The sequence below is a fragment of the Eleginops maclovinus genome, chromosome 23 (genome assembly GCF_036324505.1).
Source record: "Eleginops maclovinus isolate JMC-PN-2008 ecotype Puerto Natales chromosome 23, JC_Emac_rtc_rv5, whole genome shotgun sequence".
In the NCBI taxonomy this organism is placed as follows: domain Eukaryota; kingdom Metazoa; phylum Chordata; class Actinopteri; order Perciformes; family Eleginopidae; genus Eleginops; species Eleginops maclovinus.
Genome location: NC_086371.1, coordinates 12,855,401 through 12,879,632, shown reverse-complemented (window position 1 = coordinate 12,879,632; position 24,232 = coordinate 12,855,401). Strand labels below are relative to the sequence as shown.

General features: G+C 39.9%; 1 protein-coding gene across 2 annotated transcripts; it reads right to left on the bottom strand.

Annotated features, from left to right (window-relative positions):
* Positions 1–104: 104 nt before the first annotated feature.
* Positions 105–23,209, bottom strand: slc43a1a (solute carrier family 43 member 1a). 2 transcript variants are annotated; one of them, XM_063876241.1, is made up of 15 exons: positions 23,010–23,209; positions 18,864–19,027; positions 18,023–18,218; positions 17,102–17,157; positions 16,127–16,203; positions 10,768–10,860; positions 8,999–9,132; positions 8,723–8,856; positions 5,827–5,973; positions 5,692–5,727; positions 5,469–5,604; positions 5,079–5,208; positions 4,770–4,843; positions 4,183–4,306; positions 105–4,088 (listed from the first exon to the last, which is right to left on the bottom strand). In XM_063876241.1, exons 2-15 carry the CDS (start codon positions 19,015–19,017, stop codon positions 3,891–3,893), a joined length of 1,689 nt encoding a protein of 562 aa, XP_063732311.1. In that variant the 5' UTR covers positions 19,018–19,027; positions 23,010–23,209; the 3' UTR covers positions 105–3,890. The 2 variants fall into 2 exon arrangements, with proteins under 2 accessions (XP_063732311.1, XP_063732312.1); XM_063876242.1 differs by having other exon boundaries at positions 18,864–19,022.
* Positions 23,210–24,232: the final 1,023 nt, after the last annotated feature.

Genomic DNA, 24,232 nt, shown 5'->3' with positions numbered 1-24,232 from the left:
ACGGGATCAGGTTCACAGTTACATGATTTACTCTGTAGCGGCAACAATGAAAAACATGATGCTGAGTCACTGTGAGGTTATCATTCACATGGATAGCAAAACGATATGTTTACATTTATTATTTTATTTGTTTAACAAATGCGCAAGCTGGAAATAGTTATTGAAAGAAGACATACATTTACACTTCAACCTCAAGGGAATGGGAAGAAAGAAAAGCCACTTCATATGGTAGTCTTAATACAGACAAGGCAAAGGATATTTTGTTGTTGTAGAGGATATCACAGATGTTGATCAAACTTCAACCCAAGGGTTCAGACAGCAAATGATGTTGTCTGACTAATTATTTATTGACCTTATATGGGAATTGGCAGAGGTACAGAGAAGTCAGTAGTTGCTGGTATATTTGTTTTAAACATTACAAAATACTGTGCAAGGGGAAAGTAATGACATAAGCCAAACCTGGAAAATCTCCCCAACACTTATTGTAATGCACTCAACATATCAAGCACAGCCTCACAAAGCCCGTCAAACAGAATCAATACCTGTGAAAATCAAGAAAAATCAGAGTGGCATTTACAGCAGGACTAATGCATTGTATTCCTGTTCTGAAGCTCCTGATGAAAGGGCCGTACCATCAATTAGCTTACAGTCCCCACTCATTGGCTTTGGTTTACCTAGAAAGATGTTTGGCAGAGGCATAAATCTTACATTCCAATCTGTTGACTTAAAGGCAAGATAGGAGCAAGGCACAGCGTTAAAACAAAACACAATCTCCTTCATGGCAAGTGAGCAGGAATTCAAAAAAGCTAAACACATTAAATGTAGGAGAAGAAAAGCAGTAAAGAATTGCATCAAACGAGAAAGAAAAAATCTAAAGCAGACATCACATCGAAAATGATAGTCAAATCATTTAAAATTATGCAATTGATTAAATTAATCTAAACGTTACTGTTGCTGTGTGCAGATCAAACATGTATATAAACATTTGTTGTCACTTTGGGATAATGTATATTTTCTATACATTTCTAATATGGAGTGAGCTGGTAGCTGGAGAGGTGCCAGTTCTCCTCCTAGTCCACTGCCGAGGTGCCCTTGAGCAAGGCACCTAACCTCTATCTGCTCCCTTGGCGCCGGGTACCTGGCTGCCTCTCTGCTCTGCCACCTCTCCTCTGCATGTGGTTGTGTGTGCATGTATTTCCTCTGTGTTTGTGCATGTATATCCTCTGTGTGTTTAATGTGTGTCAACACAACAGAGTAGAGAAAGCAATTTCCCTGTAAGGGATTAATAAAGTATGTCTTCTTCTTCTTCTATTTTGATCCACTGCTGGCTGAAACAATGTCCTTTTATTGTGACTTTGGGCATCCAAGCAGAAAAATCTCAATTAAAAACACAGCCAGTATCTCTCAGCCATGAGTTTATATACTGTACACACCCATATATAATAAATCAAGCAGAATATGCGATAAGACACACCTCAGTTATATTTACAAAAAACAAATTGATGGAGGTTTGTTTACAAAACAAGCAACACAAAAAGGCAAACGCGGAATACGCAATCAATCATCTAAGCTTCTTTTAAGGTAAGCACACTACAAAACAACTTTTACTAAAACAAATGCTTCCCTTTTCATGCTAATGCAGCTAGAGTATAAAAATACACTTAAATACATATTTTATACACACACACTAGTTCATTCCTGTGCATAAAGCAGTACAAGTGATCAACATTTTTTTAAGTCAGTCATATTTTTCCTTGTGAATGTTCCATAATACATACTTTTCCTTTATATAAAAAAATATTTTGTCTGCGAATGTCAAAATCCAGAAATGCAAGGGGCTGACTAAGCAATACCTCTGTGGTGAATGCACATGAGAAATTATGTACTTAATTCATTTTTCATTTTAGATATTTAAAAACTATATGTTTAATAGTTCCTAATGACAAAAACAAACATTGATGAACAGACGAGGGGGTCGGTTGCAGAGAGACACTACAAATTTAAACAGAGGAGGTAGATATGGTGTCTCTACAACCTGCTCCACTGACCATGACAGATATTTTTACTACTTCAAAGGTGTGTGTGTGTGTATGTGTGTGAGTGTATAAATAACTTCTGCTCTGAAAAAACCTCAAATGCTTCTTTACATGTACCAGAAAACTGGTATTCAGTTGTTCGAATGCTTTAGCATTTCTTTGATACGTATATATGCTTTGTTCTACACATATACGAGTATAGTTTTTTTTTAACCGGAGGGATTACAGTAGAAACAGCACAATACACTGAACGTTTGCTTCATTAAGCACACTTTTGAAACAACACTGAAGTAAAAAGTGCAACTTTCCAAGTATTTTTAAGCTGTTCTTTGGTTTTAGCGAGGATTGTGATGATTACCAGAGATAGATTTTTAAAACTATACAATAGAATTTCAAGTACCATTATATCCGCAACCTAAAACACAGTCTGTCAAAGGGTGTGTGCACGTTTCTTTGTGTGTTTGGTAGATATTGAAATCTATGGCTTAAAATCACATTGATTTGGCTATTTGACACTTATATCCAAAATAAATAAACAAATGATGATGACACATCTACCGAAATCATAAGGAACTGAAATTCTAACTATGAGTGATATTGAAACATGAGGAATCCTATTTTCTCTGTGGTTTGGTTTGGTTTGTAGTGAGCAAAATGTGCACCAGCAATGACCAAAACACTACTGGAACAATGAAATATACACTCGCCGGCCACTTTATTAGGTACACCTTGCTAGTTTGGCCTTCAGAACTGCATGAATTATTTATGGAATACACTCAACAAGGTCCTGGAAACATTCCTCAGAGATTTTGGTCCATATTGAAATGATAGCAACATGTAGTTGCAGCAGAAATGTCGGCTGTGCTTCTCTTGTTCTGCCACATCAAGCTGCTCTATAAGATTTAGATCTGGTGACTGTGGAGGCCATTTGAGTGCAGTGAACTCATTGTCATGTTCAAGAAACCAGTTTGTGATGATTCGAGCTTTGTGACATGGCGCGTTATCCTGCTGGAATTAGCCATCAGAAGATGGGTGCACTGTGGTCATAGAGGGATGGACATGGTCAGCAACAATACTCAGATAGGCTGTAGCGTTTAAACAATGCTCAATTGGAACTAAGGGGCCCAAAGTATGCCAAAATGTTTTCCCCCACATCATTACACCAACACCACCAGCCTGAACCATTGATACATGCATCATCTATTATCCAATTTTGGTGAGCCTATGCAAATTGTAGCCTCAGTTTCCTGTTCTTAGCTGATAGGAGTCAGCACCCGGTGTGGTCTTCTGCTGCTTTAGCCCATCTGCTTCAAGGTTCCACGTGTTGTGGGCTCAGAGATTGTCGTACGCATACCTTGGTTGTAACGAGTGGTTATCATTTTTAACCTTTCTGGCCATTCTCCTCCGACATCTGGCATCAACAAGGCATTTTCGCCCTGACAACTGCCGCTCATAATAATAGATATTTTCTCTTTTTCTGAGCATTCTCTGTAAACCCTAGAAATGGTTATGCGTGAAAATCCCAGTAGATCAGCAGTTTCTGAAATACTCAGGCCAGCCCTTCTGGCCCCAACGACCATGCCACATTCAAAGTCACTTAAATCACCTTTCCTCCCCTTTGTGATGCTCTGGTTGAACGTCAACTGGTGTGCTTGACCATGTCTACATGCCTAAAACCATTAAGTTGCTGCCATCTGATTGGCTGATTAGAAATGTGCGTTAACGAGCAGCTGAACAGGTGTACCTAATAAAGTGGCCAGTGAGTGTATATGGATGCATAGTTAGCTGGTGCTCATTCTGAAGGCACATACTAAATAAAAACCTACAATGCCCTCTGTAATTTGTGGTGCAGCTCTAAGCCTCTGCAGCAGCAAGGCCATTAGTGTGGGGTTTGTAACCGTTGGCTCCGTTGTCGTTGAGCGCCTGCATCTCCTGTCCGGTCACTCGCTTATCACTGGCCTCCATATCCCTCAGCAGCTGTCTGCGATGGTAGTACAGATAACTCGGTAACAGGAAGCCAGCCAAGGAGAAGAGGATCAGGCCGAGGTTTATCTGATGGATAAAAGTTACAGTTTCAGTCATACAGTTCATTTGTTTTGTATCTTGCTGCAAGTGTGTGGAGTTAGAGAAGACTGTATGTCCTGACCCAGTAGGGATCTCCTTTAAGTGGTCCGACCATGGCAATAAATAGCGGCTGCTGAAGGAGAGCGATCAAAGCGCTGATCATGGATTGAAGGCCTGTCAGAGTGCCGAAGTGGTTGGATGGGTATCTGTAGAAGAGAATCCAGAGGTTACCAAGAGTTTGAAGCACCACATTAAATGAGCCCCAAAGTAGAAAGGAAAATATTACATAACAAAACTGCCTTTTCTGTGGTAAAAACATATGAAAGCAGTATACATCATTTTATGCCTCACTTCATTTGCTACTACTGCAATGTTTGAAACAAAACTCTGTTGACTAGTTCTTAATTGTTGTGAAAAGAATATGCAGTGGTGTGATTGTTCGACACACATAATACAACATTCCTTTGTCCTGAAATGCGGCTCAAATATAATTTGCTGGAAATATATTAGATCATTAAGCATCTTAAAAATATTTATTTGTGATTTAGGCGAGAATTTTGTGAACCTTAACACCCCTTAGGTTTTGTTTTTCAACATCTTCTTAGCTGTGAATGTATTTAACAGAGGGTCAGATTTAGTAGCTGGAGGAATTAGCAGCGCGGCACTCACACAGCAGCATAAAGTCCTCCGCAGCAGGAGTGGATGAAGCCTCGGACCATCGTGTGGAGGATGAAGGTCAGGATCTGAGGTAGAGAAGGAGCAACACAATCAATAGGGACTGTTGATCTTTAATTGGTTACTCTGTTTACCATTATGTGTGATTCTGGCACTGGACATCCAGACATATACTGTAGTTGGATGTCTCTTTGTTGTTATTTTCTATATCTTTGCAGTTTTATGTGTCCCTACAAGTAATATTTCTTAGGTCTATGGGCCCATGGGTAAGCCATTGATGGTGTGTTGTCATGTGTGTGCTACCTGTAGAGGCAGACTGTCTATGAGGCAGCAGCATCCGAAGGCGAGCAGCAGCAGGTTGGTTAAAATGAAGGCCCTCATGGCGTTGGTCAGTTTCTGGATCTTACGGTCTCTCCTGGGTAAACTGGTCTGCCTGATGGGGCACAGAGAGAGGGGTTTTAACATTATTGTTATTCTCAAAGACACAATCCATTATTCATGTTTAAGTCTGCCATATCTAGTAACATCAAACAAAAAGTACCAAGTTATTTTGAAAATGCTGTCTTTGCCCAATCTCCCTTGATTCAGAGATTCCTAATTTCACTTGGACTATCCTGATTACATATTATATTATATATTAATTGGTGTGCTGCAGGACAATATTATAAATGACATATTAAATAAAAAACGTACCCCTGCTCTGTGCCTGGGGAGACGGTCTTCTCATCGGTGCACTCCTTCATCTTCCAGTCCATGATGTATCCAATCAGAGGACATGTGAGCAGGCACAGCAGCTGCAGTGTGCCGAAGATGGACGAGTAGAAACTCACTGAAGAAGAAAACATCCAATTAAATAAGTAAAAAAGATATGCCAGAGAAATTATACAAAATAAAGCCATAGCATTACACTACGTACCTTTCTCTTCGGTTGCATTCAGCAGCTCTTCAGGTGCTGAAATATACAAATGAAGACCACTCTGTCAGTAAATCTTTTTGTTTATGCTTTATGCAATAAAATTGCTGGGAAAGTGCTTGGGGGTTTGAAACTCACAATGCTCTTTGCCGTGGGTGACCATGAACTCCAGCATCTTGTTCATCGCCCCCATGAAGAAGATGATCCTCAATTGGGACATCCCCATCGTCACCAGACTCCACAAGAAGATGGGGGAGAACACAGAATTTCGGAAGGGAGGAGACTCTGAGAGACGATAAGTGAGTACATTTATTTACATTCTTATGCATATTAGATATAACCTTTCTTAACAGAGTGTAAAAGTTATACAAAACATACAGTCCGTTAGTCTTTCAGAGAAGCAGTTTTATCATAGAGTATAAATTAGAGATTCCCATCTTAGGGGTCGCCTCCCACCGAGGGGAACAGCCTTCTTTCTCTGGGACCCTTCTCGGATATATCTTTGTGCAGATACAGTGCTCAGCGTAAATGAGTACACCCCCTTCAAAAAGTAACATTTTAAACAATATCTCAATGAACACAAAAACAATTTCCAAAATGTTGAGAAGACTAAGTTTGATATAACATCTGTTTAACTTAACTAAGTAAGGTTAATAATATAACTTAGATTACACTTTTGTCAGTTTTACTCAAATAAGGGAGATGCAAAAATGAGTACACCCTACTGAAAGTCTCTGGAGCAAAGCTACATTTTAGACTACAAATGTCTAATTTAACAATAATCAACCACAGGTGAGTCTACTTATTCATTACACAGGTGTCCAGCAGACAGCTGACTATACAAGGCTGTTACTTAAAGAAAACCCCTTCCCATTTCATGTTGTTAGCAATGGAAATACATGGAAGAGAAATGTCACAAGACCTGAGAAAGAAAATCATTTCTTTACACCGCAAAGGTGAAGGCTACAAGAAGATCAGCAAAGCTGTACTTATCAGTCAGAATACTGTAGCAAAAGTGGTACAAAAACGTAGAAAAGATGGAACTGCAACCATCTCACAGAGACGTCCAGGTCATCCACGGAAGTTAACACCTCGACAGGAGCGTCTTCTGATGAAAAGGGTGGAAGAAAATCGGCATGCAAGTTCACTGTAGTTATCTAAGGAAGTAGAAAGCCAAACTGGGGTGACTATTTCCTGTGACACAATACGGCGTACACTGCAGAGGAATGGCATGCATGGGAGCCGTCCATGAAGGAAGCCTCTCCTAAAGCCCAGGCACAAAAAAAGCCTGCCTAGAGTTTGCCAGGGCCCATGCTGACAAAGATGAAGACTACTGGGACTCTATACTCTGGAGTGATGAGACCAAGATAAATGTTTTTGAACTGATGGCTTCAAAACTGTATGGCGTCGCAAAGGTGAGGAATACAAAGAAAAATGTATGGTGCCTACAGGGAAACATGGTGGTGGCAGTGTCCTTATGTGGGGTTGCATGAGTGCTGCTGGTGCCGGGGAGCTGCATTTCATTGATGGCATGAATTCACAGATGTGTTGCTCTAGTCTATACTGAAAGAGAAGATGCTACCATCACTGTGCCCTTGGTCGTCGTGCACTTTTCCAACATGACAATGATCCTAAACACACATCTAAGGCCACTGTTGGATTTCTGAAGAAGAACAGGGTGAAAAGTGATTCGGTGGCCAAGTATGTCTCCTGATTTGAACCCAATTGAACACCTATGGGGAATTCAAGTTGAGCATCACTCTCCATCCAGCATCTGGTCTCTAAAAGAGGTCATTCTTGAAGAATGGAAAAAGATTGATGTAGCAAAATGTTTCCAACTTGTTCATTCCATGCCTAGAAGACTTGATGCTGTCATTAAAAATCATAGAGGCCATACAAAGTAGTAGATGTAGTAGTTTTTGTTGTGGGGTGTACTCATTTTTGCATCGCCCTTATTTGAGTAAAACTGAAAAATGTGTAATCTAAGTTATATTATTAACCTTACTTTCATGTCATAAGTTAAATAGATGTTATATTAAACTTGGTATTGTCAACATTTTGGAAATTGTTTTTGTGTTCATTGAAATATTGTTTAAAATGTTACTTTTCAAAGGGGGTGTACTCATTTACGCTGAGCATTGTATATCTTTAGATCAAAGGTCTAATGATATATCAGAAGGATAACAAAATGATTAACAAGATAGACAGAGGGAGAAACATTCTGTAAACCAAAATTGTTTCCACAAGGACTTCTATTGTAAATGACCATTTTTATTTCTTTGAGCCTCTAAAAGTAATTTGAAAGAAAATCTGAAGAGAAACAACCACCTTTTCTTTTACATCCGTGTGTAAAATATATGGGCTGTCTTGACTCAGTCTTTTAATCCTGATGTAGTTTTTTTCATTTGACAAGCAGAGGGCAGACCGCTGCTTTGTGTGAGCAGGAGAACCGAGACTCAGTGAACTGTTCATGCCCCTGGCGTTTGCACCCAGTCACACTTCTCTCTCCCCACGAAGCAGACTCATTAAAGAAATATTCGTTTCCATGTCTTGAGGGAACAAGAAACCACACCATGACCCAGGTCGTGTCCTCATTAACCCTATAAATCAAACACAGACTAATCTACCGTATTTGTTCTTGCTTTTCGGATTACAATTGTGGAATCTGCTCTACACCGAGTTTTCATGTGAAAGATGTGAAGGAGAAATCATGAGTGCATAGGACTAACCTGACGGTACTTTTACTAGGCAACGTATAGTGCTGCTGAAAGGAATTGTGGGACGGCATTATCTTCTCACCTTTGCAAAGGATTGCCAAGTGAATCTTATGTTACAGGGCTTCAGAATCAAAATACTGAGGCAATATTTTTGCATTTGGAAAATTGAACCAGCTCTTATCTTAGCCACAAATTGGATATTGCCAGGTTATATTACTCATTGAGGTACCTTCTTAAGTATAACCACAGATCTGACCTCAGACTGGCAGGCACTGATATAAAGGCAGGAAGAATATCACCGGTGTTGGATGACTTACTGGCTGCAGAATCAGAGTCAGGTCCATTAGGGAGTTTCTCTGTTGAGTGTCGTACATCTCCATTTTTCTCGCTAAGTTTCTCAGCGACACCCTTCTGGTCTGATGAAGGCGTCTCCTGCAGTGTGAGGATCTTACTGTTGTTTTTCAGAGCAAAAGTTATTCTCACACACAAACACACACACACACACACGTACGTGAAGCACAGATGTATGTCTGAGGAACATATTTGCCTTGGTATCTTCAAGGAAAAGGCAATCAACTGGCGTTAACACTCACCTGTAGTCTACTTCGTCGGGTGTTGGGAAGCCTTCAGTGGGCCAGTTGAGGAAACAGTTGAAAAAGACAAACGCGGCAAGGCCTGCCCAAACCCACATGATCACGTGGAAAGACACACCTGCATCGTAGATCAGCTGGTAGAAAGAGAGCGGTAGGGTTGTCATATTTTTTTAAGCATCTTACATTTGCTTTAAGGTGATATTTTTTGTTATTTGTTTGCTTTATGTTGTGATGTTTCGGCCACTTCTGATCAACACACTGGTATTTTTTTTAACTTGTTGGGTTATGGTGAAAGTGTGAATGTAGTGTTCACATGGTTCACTCACTGAAAAACACTTAAAGCTATCTGCAGAGTTAAGGGGAGAGGTATTCAGAAGATTTTTATCTGTGGTTTCATCACTACAAAAGACCCTTTTCACTTCGACAAGGTTAGTGGCCCCATTGTTAATTTGAAGGTATTCATTTAAGCAGCTATGAGATGTAAAGGCACAGAAATGTACATTGTTTTTGGCTTCTAAACAATAATCCTACATTTTAGAACATCAGAATACACTGCCCGGCCAAAAAAAAGGTCACAAGCCAGTGGGGGCAGTGCTATGATCTGGGGTTGCTGCAGTTGGTCTGGTCTAGGTTCAGCAACATTATGTGCCCAAAGAATGAGGTCAGCTGACTACCTGAATATAGGTTCAAAGGTTCAAAGGTTTTATTGGTCATATGCACAGCATATACAACGTATATGTTGACAATGAAAATGTTATATCCCATGCTCCTCCAACAACACAACATACATGGTGCAATAAGATAAATAAAATAGTGCAAAAAAGAGAGAAGAATATTTACAGTAACAACAATAAAGATTTAGGGATGTGAAATATATACATATGTGGAATACATTGAAAGTATTGAAATACACTGTACAGTAATTTAAATACTTTACACAGTTGAATGAAGAGGTATAAACAGATGTATATGGCAGATATGTATAATATATATGTGTACTATAAACAGATGTGAGTAGACATTCACAGAGCTCAAGAGTTCAGCAGTCTTATAGCCTGTGGTATAAAACTGTCCCTGAGTCTGGTGGTCTTGCCAGACGGCAGCAGAGAGAACAAATTGTTGCTGGGGTGATGGGTGTCCTTTATTATCCTATTACCCTTCTTCCTACACCACTGGGTGTAGAGGTCCTCCATGGATGGCAGCTCCGTCCTGGTGATGTGCTGAGCAGTTTTCACCACCCTCTATATACTGAATGACCAGGTTATTCCATCAATGGATTTGTTCTTCCCTGATTGCACGGGCATGTTCCAAGATGACAATGCCAGGATCCATCGGGCTCAAATGGTGAAAGAGTGGTTCAGGGAGCATGAGACATCATTTTCACACATGGATTGACCACCACAGAGTCCAGACCTGAACCTGATTGAGAATCTTTGGGATGTGCTGGAGAAGACTTTGCGCAGTGGTCCGAATCTCCCGTCATCAATACAAGATCTTGGCAAAAAATGAATGCAAGACAGAAATAAATGTTGTGATATTGCAGAAGCTTGTGGAATCGATGCCACAGCGAACGCGTGCCGTAATCAAAGCTAAAGGCGGTCCAACGAATATTAGAGTGTGTGACTTTTTTTTGGCCAGGCAGTGTAAGAAGGAATTGAAAGAAAAAATGTTTTAACAACAGCATTTTGTATATCCCGAAATGCTCTTTAATTTAGTCCTAAGGGTCAATAAAAGTGTCCAATACTGTCAACATATGCTTTGTAATTTACCTTGACTCCAGGAAAGGTGACAGCTGAGGAGGCGTAGGACCCGATCATCAGAGACATGATGGTGGAGCTCAGGGAACCAAACATGTTGGGCAGCTGCAGGGAAAATATACAGTATGTTAGTTATTTAACTAATCAAACATTTTCACCTACACCTCACAATGTGACATATAATACTTTCTACTTTGTAACTTAGATGGGCTGACGCAGTATGTTATTTTGACCAACAGAGGGCAGAAAGCTGCTTTGTGTGAGCAGGATGAACCAGGCTGTAGTTCCTCTTGAAGGGTTCCTGCCTCTGGCGTTTGCACCCTGTCACGCTACTCTCGCCCCACAGAGCAGACTCATTAAAGAAATATTAGTTTCCATGTCGTGAGGGAACAAGAAACAAAACCATGACCAAGGTTTTGTCCTCACTGACCCTATATTTCAAACGCAGACCAAGCTTTACTTAGACACCCTTCCATCGTCTTTATTCCTGCTTTTTCAACACATTCTTTGAGTTGGGATTAAACTTTTGGAAGCCGATCTATAGGCAGCCATCAAAGAACTTCTGAGGGTTCCGTGGACCCAGCCTGGGGGCACGCATGACAAACAGCAAAGGAAACAAGGTGGTGGGCACCAGGCAGTAACACATCATATATTAGGTCGACCTATTTACAGTAGTAAGAAGCTTAACAATGTAACAATGACCTATTGTGCTGGCAGCCCACTCAGTATCCTTTGATTAGAGTTGTAAAAGGGTCAATCACGATTATAAAATCACATGTATGGGATTTTTGGTGTGCTGCCTGACAAGCTCACTATTCTCTCTCAACATTAACCAGGGTTTTCCAAACTTCTGCAGGCATCACCTAATCCCCCCTGCTGGGTCAGAGTTTATCCTGTAGTGTCAGTGTGCCTCATTTTTCCTCCCAGTGTGTGCTTTCCTCCCAGATCTCACTGATGCTGGACCAAATGATGTCAAGCCAAATTTGGGATATTGGGTGCGCTGTGACAATAATCTGCTTCCTTAGCCCAGTACAATCTTAAGTGTTAGATGAAGGGGAGAATTAATGTGTGCTTTTCGATGAATGTAGAAGTTTTGGTGTGTGTTGTTGTGCTGTTGTATGGAGATTAGGCTTTGGTGATTGTTTGTGGCTGGCAGACTAATATGTTCGTGTGTGTGTGTGTGTGTTTTTGTTGCAGGCGGAAGAAAGATCTACACTTAAGTCTGACACAAAGAGGTCAGCAGGTAAACAGGAAAAAAAGCTTTCCTGAGGATGTTAAAAAGCGAGCCCAACTGTCAGAGTTAGATGAGAAAAACATCCTGCTGAACACCCGTCCTCTTTCAGCGCTTCTGAGAATCAAAATACTTCACGGTCTGACTGTGACCATGAGATGTAAAGCGCTGGACTCACTGGCTGCGGAGGTTTGTTGAATGAAACCGAGAGGACCCTCTTAGCACACAGGAGAGTTAAAATCTCTTACTTATGTTATAGCAAAGATGTTCCGGACATGTGAGATGTCATATAACTGATGTTTGCTTTCAGAGGTGCAGTAGTGTGTCTGAGAAATCAGTGTGTGAGGTGGAAAGTAAACGAAAGGTGTGAAATGCACGTCTGCATGTGTGTTTGCACGTGTGTGTGCATGTGCCAGCAGCAGGTGAGACTCCCATCACTGGTGTTGTGGCAGTTTTAAAAATATATATTTTTTAAACCGAGCCTTGCAGCACATGTTCTGCATGCTAATGCTAACCAGAGAAACACGTGACCTTTGTGGAGGAAATTCTAGGGTCAACCAGAGTCAGGAAGTCACACACACAACTGGAGCTTTGGCCTTTCGCTTGTCACGACAAATCAGTTCAGGCTCTACTCCTGCTGTGCTAACTCACTTGGGTGTTGTAAGACTTTGGCATTGAGTTTAATTAAGACTTTAATCGCGAGAGAACAGGCCAAATGGTAGCTTAATGAGCAGTGCGATTTTGATACAGCTCTGAGATCTGGAAGAGAGGGGAGTGGGAAGCGAAAGTGGAATAAAAGGGAACAGGAGAAAGGGGGAAAGAAGGAGAGCCTTGCATGAAAATAAGCAATGATAGAAATAGCAAAAAAGAGAGGTAGTGGGAGAACATTTTTTTGGTTTGACTGATCTCCCCAAGCTGCAGCTGCACCCCCTCTCTCTGTGGAGATCCCAGCAGGAAACACTAAACCACACTAAAACACCTGCTGCTTCTCTCCACCTCAATCGTCTGCAGCCCTTTCACACTGTTCATGGATTCAAACCCTGAATCCTGATAGCCCTGGCGGAGTGTCCAGCTGCAATACACTTATATAACACAACATGTAGTAGTCCAATGTAAAGACGGTGGTGGTTCAACTGCCCCCTCTGGAAAACCACAACGTATGACTCGCTTTTGACTGGTTTCTTTGTATTTGTCCCAAAGTATCATACCCAATTCCCGGTAATGGGCTCTATTTGTCGAGTACATTTTATAAAAACCTCTCTTTGCAAGCTTAGACCAAAGTTAGCATTCACACAACTGACAGCTCTCCTAACAAGCAGTGATAAATAGCCAAGAGCACTTTTTTCACTAGCATGTGATCAGACAGGCCCCAATGCAGAGGGCAACCCTCAATAAGTTGCAGTACGAGCAGGAAGACTGTCCATATTCCTTCACTAACAAAGTCACCCCCAGGGTGTGTTCGCACAGGTAAATGAGTCTGGAGCAAGATTTGGAAAAAATTATAATTTCCAGCTAAGCACAACTTTTGAAGTGCAATTTCCAGTAGATTGAATATCCCTGCGCTTGCATCACAGCCTCTGATCACTGTTCCAGTCAGAGTATGAAATTACAAGGAAGTTTGACAAGATGCTAAGAACATCTTATGAAAACTAAGTAAAAATGTAACCCTCCATTATGTTGTTGTATTTAGATTTCTACTTGCGTTTTTTAAAATCATTTCAGAAACTACACACTTCTGAACTGCTGGTGTGTTATTCATTCCTTTAATATTCTCATCACTGCTCCTTTAAGTAAAAACTTTTGGCCTTTTTACTGTAATTAATTAAGAAATATATATTTCTCTGCCAATTAGTTGCTTTTGGTTGCAACATGACTTCATATATTATTATAAGTACACACATAGTGAATGTGATCATAACACCAGTGCAATGTAGGTCGAGGAGGAGTTAACTACCTTGATCAAAGTCACACAAGCAGATTAATTCAGCATCAACATTCAACACTTTCCTTTACGCAAAAGCAATAATGATATGCGTTTTGTGACAGAATTGGAAAAAGATTATGATTTTTTAAAACATATAATGTGAACATATATTTTATTGTTCTATATATATATATATATATATATATATATATATATATATATATATATATATATGCCACACGTTATTCTCTCAAATTGATATCATAGCATCTGAATCAGGCAGTATGCCCTCATTAAATGTCTTTCGAAAATGTTTTCCCTATACAATAAAATGAATTATTGTTGTTTTGAGCTATTTCTGTAAAGCACATTAATTATTATTGGATGTGTGCGTATGTCTCTCAGACTTTGTACCATGCCATCATTTGATTCAGAGCAGCAACAACAACAACAACAAGAGTGTGGAGGTCAATGCTGGTCAACAAATCAAATTAGACATACAGAGGTCGTACAGGGACACAGAGGAGGAGGTGAAAATTACTCAAGTGTGTATTGTGTGTCAGTGTGTGTTTTGGTGTTTGCCTAAAAAATGTACTGGTATCAATACAACCTTTGTAGAACTCTCGCAAGCCATTTCTGTTGGAAAATCACCACCTGTATAATATGTAAAGAACATATGACCGACTTATAAAGCTACGAACTAATCCTCATCATGCCAATTCACCTGTTGTTTAGCTATCCTAGAAATGTGTGTACAATTCTCCAAATAAACATATTAATTTAAGAGTAAGCCCAAAAACATGACCTTGACCTTTGTACTCATCTGTTCTAAACAGTAAATCCTTCAGTTCAAGTCGATGTTTGCAGCCTGCCAACCTTAAGAAATTCCCTCATTGCCTTCCTGAGCTATCATGTTTTAAGGGATGGGACACACGGACAGACAAATGGACAACCCGAAAACATAATTCCTCTAGCCTCTGCAAAATATTTCGTTATACAATTCTGTTTGGATTTTAAATTGCTGTCTCAAATAATAAAAACATAACTTGTGACATACGTTTCTTTCTATCGGATGTTGATTCACATCAAAGCCCGTTTCAGAGAGATATATGGTAACAGTTGAGAGGTGCAGAGTATTTACTTAATTTCAGCTCCAGACTGAGACCGGTGCTTTCTTTTCACAGAGTGAGGCCACAGGGGGGAAGTCCCCGGCGAGGGTCATCTGTCTATACTCAGCTTCCTTATCTAAACATACGTTTCATGTTCTCTCCTGTATGTACATAACCATGCTCACACGTGTGTACATACACAGTCATGCAGAGTTGAAAAGGTTCTGCATTGATTTTCTGCTGACTGCTGCGCAGAACAGAGGAACATAAAAGAATGGGAACATGGGAAAAAAAGAACAAAGGAATGACAGATGAAAAGAGAGGGAACAGAGACGACGAGTGAAAGTGTGTCCTTGAATGTTTTGAATAAAGGTGCAGGGGCCGAACATCGAGGAGGGTGTGTTATCGTTAACGGGCCGTTATTGGTCGAAACACAACTGGGAGACTCCCCATTTGGAAGAGGTCATGTGTTCTGATAGGAACGTGCACACACATACCGGCATACCTGGCATGACACAGGAGGCAGCCGCAACAATAAAAGGACTCGATAATGTTGGTACCAGCTGACACATCACACGCAAACACACATGCCTGACGTGAATGTAAACAAACACAGCTTCCAGTCCAGCACACACTGTTTCCTCAGATGAAACAAATAGAGGCTCTGACTACGCTGAGATTCTCAGCTACTTAAACTGTCCTGCTCATTTATTCCCGGAACAAAAATTACGATTCTCTCAGAATATGACATAACTACAGCAGAGAAGAAAGGACAAGGCTAATTTTGGAAGCAAATTGTGATTTATATCCTTTAAAATAATCTTTTCCTTCCAAATGAAACCATGCTTACACACTGCTGACATCTGCAATGTTTTTTATACATTCTTGATCACATAGACGTGTTTAAATGTTCTCTTTTTTTAATGATTGTTTTTCGTGGCGGCTATTCTTGGACAGCTTAGGCACACTAGATGATCTGTTTTAGCAACAACTCACCGCCGTAACAGTTAGAGAGGATCAGAATAATGAATCTTGAGGTTGAAAGAATTTGCGACTGATTATTTAATCTGTTTTATTTTTAAAACATTGGTCTTTAATGTGTCTCACCGTTAGGGATGTGAAGGTCAGACAGATGCCTCCGAAGCCATTCAGGGAGAGAGCCAAGAAAATGAGCGCTGACAGAACTGTGTTAAAAAAGAAACAGAAATACCGAAGAGTTAGAGCCAAAATCAACTCTCCCAAAATAAAATAAAGAAAATCTTTGTATTGACTACACTTATTAATTTTATTAAGCAAGAAGTTTAAGTCACAATTAAGGTAAAAGTAATGATGTGTATCTAATACCAGCTGGGCTACTGTATTTTAAAATGTGTATAGTGTGCAGAGGGTGAATGTTGAACCTGATCTGGATTTCAGTCACAGCTGAAACTTGCCAACCTGGCTTCCATTGCAGCTGCAGGCATCCGTGAGATCAAACAGTGACATTTGTGAAGAACGAAGTGTAAAGAATGGTGACAAAATTAAATGTGGATTGTTTGGCCTATTTTTACATCTTTTCAGACCCGTCCAATTACACCTGCTGTAAGTGCTGAATTTCCTTGTGTTGAAAGTTCACTCCTCGGTGACGTTTAGCTCACACAGATCCCACTTTCTTTTTATATTTGTATCGCTTTCCTTCTTTTAATGACACTTGAGAAATAACGTTGGAACACCTTGTACCAACTCATGTCGTTGTACCTTTGACCCTGTGTTAATAAAGTAAAACTAAAAACTATAACTGATTTGCTATAAAGTATTTTTTATTGGACCTATGGAGATAAAAATGGCACCACTTATTATAATTTGTATTTAGGACATGCTTCATGTAGCCTTTACTGTCTTAGCTGCGAGTGAGTTGTTTAGTAAACATATTTAATAAAATATTTAAGGGTGAAGATTGTTGCTCTTCCAGACTGAAAAGCTGCCATTCAACTTAAACTAAAAGATAACTGAAAAAGATCTACACATCTCTTACGTCACATTTTACATCTGATTCTTCTTTATCTGGTAGATGCATTTTTCACTGTTTGTGTTTGTACTCACCCTTAGGATTGTAGGCAGACCCAGCCATTATAACACAGGACAGGCCAAAACAGAAACTGTAAGAAGTGAAAAATGAACATTATAAGCTCTTTTATGTCACATCTTATTAGTGTTTTTGGTAACACTGCAAAACATATAGAAACTCTCAGAGGGCCATGTTGGAAACACCACAGGGGACTCACTGCTTTATGTGGGAGTACATTCATATACAGTAACTGCTACGCTATTTAGTGAAAGAGTGATTCAAAATAGACACCGTTTAGAAAGAGATTGTAGAAGTTGTACTGGAATAAGCTTTACCATATTTTCATACATGAAAACATTAAAAGTATGATTCACAGAGCAGCAGTTATTTTGTTGGTTATCAGCCAAACACACAACTGTCCGTTGTTAAACCGCCTGCAGCTGCAGATAAACTTCTCTTTTACCATGTTTTATTAGCTCTTATCTTATTATCAAAGCATGTGGCTACTTCATTTCATACATAGCTGCAGAAAAAGTGAATGAGTGAAGGAGAAAGTGAATGTGTGTAGGCTAAATATTTTACAGTAAAGCTTTGAAGATTCAACTGGCAGATTATTCTGAAAGTTCAAGTAAGGCGATACGTTACCACACCCAATACACACACATGCGCACACACACACACACTCACGCTCGCACACACACACACACACACACACACACACACACACACACACACACACACACACACACACACACACACACACAGCCCCACCTACATGTATTTAATCACACACAGAGAAGCCATTTTTTACTATAAACTCAGTAGCAGTAGATAAGGAATTGACTCTGCTTCCAGATTTCAGTATCGTAAAAGGAAATCATAAGTAGTCAAAATGTTACTGAACATGAAACTATTTAAGACAAAAAAAATGTCTGTGACTATTTTACAGCCATTACCTGCCCACCAGGCGAATTGGGCGTGGCCCAAATCTGTCCATCAGGATACCGAGTGGCAGGGTGGTGGCACTGAGCAAGAAGGACCCAATGGTAAAGCCCAGATTCAGCATCTCTTCTTGGTCCACGCAGTAAAGAAACTCATCCACATCACCGTCCGTGGAGTTACCCAAAGACTTGACCGAGGAATCATTTAATGCTGGGGGCGAGGTAAGACAGGGGAGAGGTCCGAATATGAACCGAGAAAGACCATTAAAAAACATTTAAAGTGTTGGGTCAACAGACCGTAAAGAAGAAAGTAATCAGGGACTAGATTTGCAACAAATGTTTTCCCACAGACTTTCTCTAATCTTTGCCCTTTCTAAATTAGGGTATTGGAAGAATTCTCTGTCTCATGTCTCTAAATAGCTACAACAGGTAGACACAGAGTTCCAATTTGAGGGATCACAAGCGGTTAAAGTTGGAAAACACTGTTAAAGATATCAAAATATAGAAAAGCTCAAATGCTACACTTTGCTGTATAAAGCAACCTTTGTATCGATTATTAAGCTATTTGGGCAACCTATAAACTCCTTTGAGTTGCCAAAGTCATTCACTCGCAATAAAAATATCCAGTATGTTATCTTAAATGGTATTACTTATGTATGAGGTCAATCAGACCCAAGAAAAACAAAACTCTATAAAAAAAAGTGAAGCATACAAATGATTATAAACACCAACACAGATATAGAACATAAACCATTCCTCTATAAGTGTCACAGTGATTAAAGTATGACGAGTAGCTTTGGGATCTGTTTAAGAGAAACACATTAAGGGTTAAGTGATTGACAGCTGCTGTCTTTACCTGTGCAGAGGTGGGAGTAGAAGCCTTCTCGTTTCAGCATGATGAGAAGGGAGCCCCAGCCCAGCAGCACCGCCGAACACAGCAGGTTCTCAAGCACCGCCGTCACCGCCATCCACCAGCGCCTCCTGTACGCCTGCAGGAGAGAGGGCGCCATCGCTGCTACTCTGTGATGAAAGAGACGTGAGAGTAACTTTATTATAGCACAAGATAAATAAAGATAAATGATTTTACAGCAACGAAGTACATAAAATGGACCAGTTCCCACTTGCATGCCCTTCGATCAGCTTTAATTAATACACAAAACGCAACAAGAAGCTATTTAAAGGCAGCAATTTATTCATCTCTATCTATCTATTGTTAAAAAGATCCATCACAACTTTCCAGAGTTCAGGATGTTTTCATGATGTGATCATCAGTCAAATATACAATTTTATTTAACAAACTTTCATAAAAATACAAAATATTACACATTTGTGTAGCTACTTTTGATTAAAACATGCTTAATGTAAACTATTATTCGATTATCAACATTCTTCTGCTTAATTTTTGTTGATTGGCTTATGGTTGAAGCTAAAAAACAAACAGAACAATACAGAAACAATAATGCCCACAAAATAAAAGAAAGCATTAGATAATTCATGAATAATGATCCCTTTTGATGAAAGTTGATCCAACTTGAGTTTAAAAGGATCCAATTTGAGGAAGACGGTCCACATACAGTATATTAAAACTTTCTTTATCTCTCTATTGAAAATTTGACATTTTTATTATGTTTACTTCACTGGGGAGACCTAATGAAGCCCCTTGAGACGGGACATTCTCCTCTTGGTTTCCCTAATGAGTGCCCATGTGACCAGTCATTGTTTTGTAAATCCCAGTTGGGTACCTGACACCTTGCACTGCATTCTCCTCAGAAATACTCCCACTGTGCTGTCAGCAGACAAGCTATTTCCCCCAGAGGAAACAATGCTGAGCGCTCAATGCGTCTGCTTTTGTTCTAGAAATAGGTATAACATCTTAAAAGAGGGACATTTCAATCTGAAAGAAGGATTCAAGGAGTCTTTAAACAGCATGTAACCACAGCTTAGTTTGGGAGTTTAACTCCCTGGGATTAATGGGTTAAAAGTGAGTGATGCAGCAGCTTTAAGACAGAAAAACTGGCTGCAGTGATACTACACAGACACACACACAGGTCAGGTCGTTGGTCACTGTAACCTTGGACGCGGGTGACTAAAACAAAGGGAAGTCATGACCACCAGCCTGACAGGATCATAGACTGTAACTCATAGACTGTAACACACACACACACACACACACACACACACACACACACACACACACACACACACACGGCGGGAACTAGAGAAGAGGTGGAGAGAAACAGTGGGAGGAAAAGTTTCAACCACTTGATTTGAAGGGAGATGGGGGGGGGAAGGGCTGCAAGTCAAGGCCTCAAGCAGGAAACAGTAAAAGTACTAATGCTCTTTGGTGTGGGTGTGGGGGAGTGCGTGTGCGTGTGTGTGTGTGTGTGTGTGTGTGTGTGTGTGTTGTACGGGAGAAATCATGAGGATCTAATGGGACAGATTTGTCTCTGCGTGTGTCTACGAGTCTGCATATGTGCTCGGGAGGCGTGCATGTAATACGATTATCCAAAGCACACTGAACTGCCTTTGTGTTGAAAACAGAGTTTGAAAAGGGGGGATTTCTGTGTAACTGACACCCAAGAGTGAAAACCTGTTTAACTCCCCAACTCTCAACAAGGCGACAGAGCGAGGCGGCGCTCATTCACTCATCATTCACTGTGAATGCTTAATCCACTAATCAACCTGATCATGAAACTAGAAGAGCACGTTTGCACAGTAAATAGGTTAACTTGTTGCTCATTTGTGTTTGAAATAAGGGCTAAGACTATAGCCGATAAAATAAGATAAGAATTACTTTATTAATCCCAGACTGGGATTTTTTTTTAAGGACAAGTAACTGTTGTCTTCATGATGGATTAAAATTCTTAGTAGAATGTTTGGCCTATTATACATCAGAAAACCCTGAGAAATAGCATTTGTACTTAAGAAATGTGTAGGAGTGTAGAAATGGAAAGAGAGACAGAGGCATGACATGCCACAAAGGTCCCTCAGCTGAAATCAAACGCTGAAGCGGAAAACAAGACAGAGAAGATGCACTTAACTGCAAGAAATAGCATACCAATGTTTGATTCTGCTATGATGCAAAAACAGTTGCTTTTTTTTCTCTAGACGTAAGAGTTATACATTATTTGGTTGTGTAAATTATGCAGCAGAACAATAAGACAGACCTGGCTTACAAACATGAACAGACACAGTCTATTGAAGGCCTAAGTAGAGAGGCTACCGTCACATGGATTGGATTTGCTGTGCTGTGGTTGCAAAACACAATAAACACACATAACATTCAATCATTCACAAGTAGCACAGAGATACAAAGTTTTAAATGGAGAAATGGCTACTTGTTGTCACAACAACAGAGTGTATGTTTGTATGGCAGGTATCAGTTGCTCCTTGGTGTGTATTTCAGCTCAGGTATTATCCCCACCTGTGCTGATGTATGACACACAACTCATGCAAGTTAAGAAAACCATATGCCTTATGGTTTTCAAACATCCCTTCTGTCGGCTTCCCTCCTATTCTGTGCTGCGTGATACAGCAGCAGTCACTTAGAACATTTCATTGTGTGCCCTACACAAAACAAAGACATGCAAATAAGCTAATACGCTGGATGGCAGGAAGTTGTGAGCTCTTGTCATAACACACTGACGCGTATGTGTGTTTTTATGGGTGGGTGTGTGTGCATAGGAGAGCAGGTGTCTGCACTGTGCTTAAAACCATATAAGGACCCTGCTTATTGAAATACCTGAACACCAGCAGCTGATGCAATTTTGCCATTACTGCATCCACTGTCATGGTCGTGGAGAATGTTAGTATTTATAGGATGTAAAGGGGTGTTTGTTTTTTTTACAATAAAGGCCATTTTGGATAGTGATGAATACTTTTAAACTTTTTCTGTATAAAAATGTGTCATGACCATGATGTACTTCAGTCATCACGTGGGCTGCCTTCTTTCAAGTCTTTCTGTTAATGCTCCCATCCTGAGTTGCTCTTTTTCCCTGCAGGGATGTTTCTGACCTTGTCCAGTTGTGTTTATCAACCTCAGCCGGACATAAAGGACTGAAGGGCAAACTCTTTACTCTCACAAGTTTCTAAGAAAATAAACCATGCGCCCTAGGAGCCTCTGTTCCCCGAGGAGTCCAGCAACGAGGCTGCCCGGCCGGCGAGCAGCTGTCTCTCCGCGGGCATGACCTCAGCCCGGGGTCTGGTTACTGAAAATACTCGTCCCAAAGCAAGTCTGCTGCGGCGTTCACGTGCTGTCCGAAACTTTGAAATTGTAAATACAACGCACAACTGTTTTTTAAAGTGGCAATTTATCACTTTAAAAAACATATAGTTGCCTCGAGGAATTATAATGTCACTAAAGACCTTTCAGATGTTTAGTTATTTATTTTCAAGTTATTCATTAAAAATAATATTAGTTTCTTTTATCTGATTTTAAGGGGTGTCCATGAAGACAACAGAGGCTAACTAACCCAAACAAGCCTGCGACCACTTCAGGTAATTACATTCAAACTATACTGTAATAAAACATGGGTCTAATTAGCTACGTGCCTTTTAAAGGCTTACAATTGAGCAACCATGACATAATTGGAGGTTTTCCACTCAATGTAAGGTAAACACAGAAACTAACAGCAGCAATCACAAGTCATTTGAATGGCCACTTCCGATACAGCTTCTTTCAGGTTCTAGCCTACTGCTAACTTTCTTGTTTCTAATGACTCCCTCGCTTTCTATGAACGCCCAGAAAGTGTAATCAGCCTTATCAGCCTTAATAGTCTACAGACTGTGTAGGCAAACAGAGTGTTTTATAGTATCTAACGTAGGCTAAAAGTCTCAGTTTCATGCCACGTGTGTATTAATGCTGCTGGTTGTCATGCTGAATCGTCACTCCCAAAAAACTCACACACGTTACTACAGTTAATATGCCTTATATGGGCTACTTGTTGACCAACAATAACAACAAAGTCGACATTTAAGGAAAAAAATAATATGAGCTACTTACGTCAGTTGTGCGTCTTCTTAGAGAGAAAAAATGAAAAAGTGTTTGTTGCTCACTGAGAGGAGAAAATAAGGAATACAAAGTGCTCTCAGCTGATTGTTGTTCTTGTAGGCAGTGAATTAAACCAGGTCCCCTCTCTGCTTCCTTTCTTTGTTTGTGTGGAGTACCCCTTGTAGTCTTTAAGAGCCTCCACACTTCTTTCTCTAGTTTTACGCAGACTCCCCCTCTTCTCCTAATTTGACTTGTAATTCCCTCCCTCTTTCTATGGTTGGTGTGGAGTCATTCACAACCTAATGGGACAGGACTAAAGTCGTTTTACTCCAAATGTCCTTCATGGAATATTCAGCTAAAACTAATCATGACAAAATAATTGAGATATTTTACTTGAGTAAAAGTAGCAATACCACACTTTATAAATACTGGGTTGCAAAGTAAAATAACATCAATTGAACTCTTGTTTAAGTATAAAAGCCTTAGCATCAAAATAATAATTGAAATATCCCAAAAGGATCAAATGGATAATGTTATTATTATTATTATTTTAATATTATTATTTGGTGAGGAGGTATCTAGTTGCCCTGCATATCAATAACGTATTTTATTAATAGATAACAATAGATCTGATTTTATTTGGTGATTATACTTTGTATCCTTTTTTCTGACTCTGCAAAGTAAGTACAAGTGTCAAATGAATGTATTTGAGTCAAAAGGAACTTTTTTGAATCTGAATTGGGGTGGAGTTCACATATAAAGTAAAAAAAAAAAGGCAATGACATTTTAAAATGTCTTAAATAAGAAGCCCTGAAAATCTGGTGATTTGCCATTGCAACAAGACCCCATGATTTATGAGGGTATTGCAGGATATTTGGCATCCAAGAGGACCAATTCACAACACACTGGTCCAGCTCATAAAATACATTGTGTTGTTAATCAAGCACAACATATCTAGAGAAGTGTTTCCTGAAAAGCAAAGGTACAAACAGAGAAGATCAAGCTTAACTTCCCGTATGAATAAGGCTTTCAAGCATGTTTGTGCAGCTCAGCTCTTGTAATTCTGGTTCCCACACAAAAGCACAAGCTCTGTCAGCCCTCCCTCTACCAAGGAAAATCTGCTCCCTGCTGAGCTCTACAGGGAACTTTCCAGTTCTCCTTGTCTAACATAGAGAATATTTGCCATAGTTGGCTCCTGACTGTCACACCTTTACAGTAAGTCATGAAAAATGTGT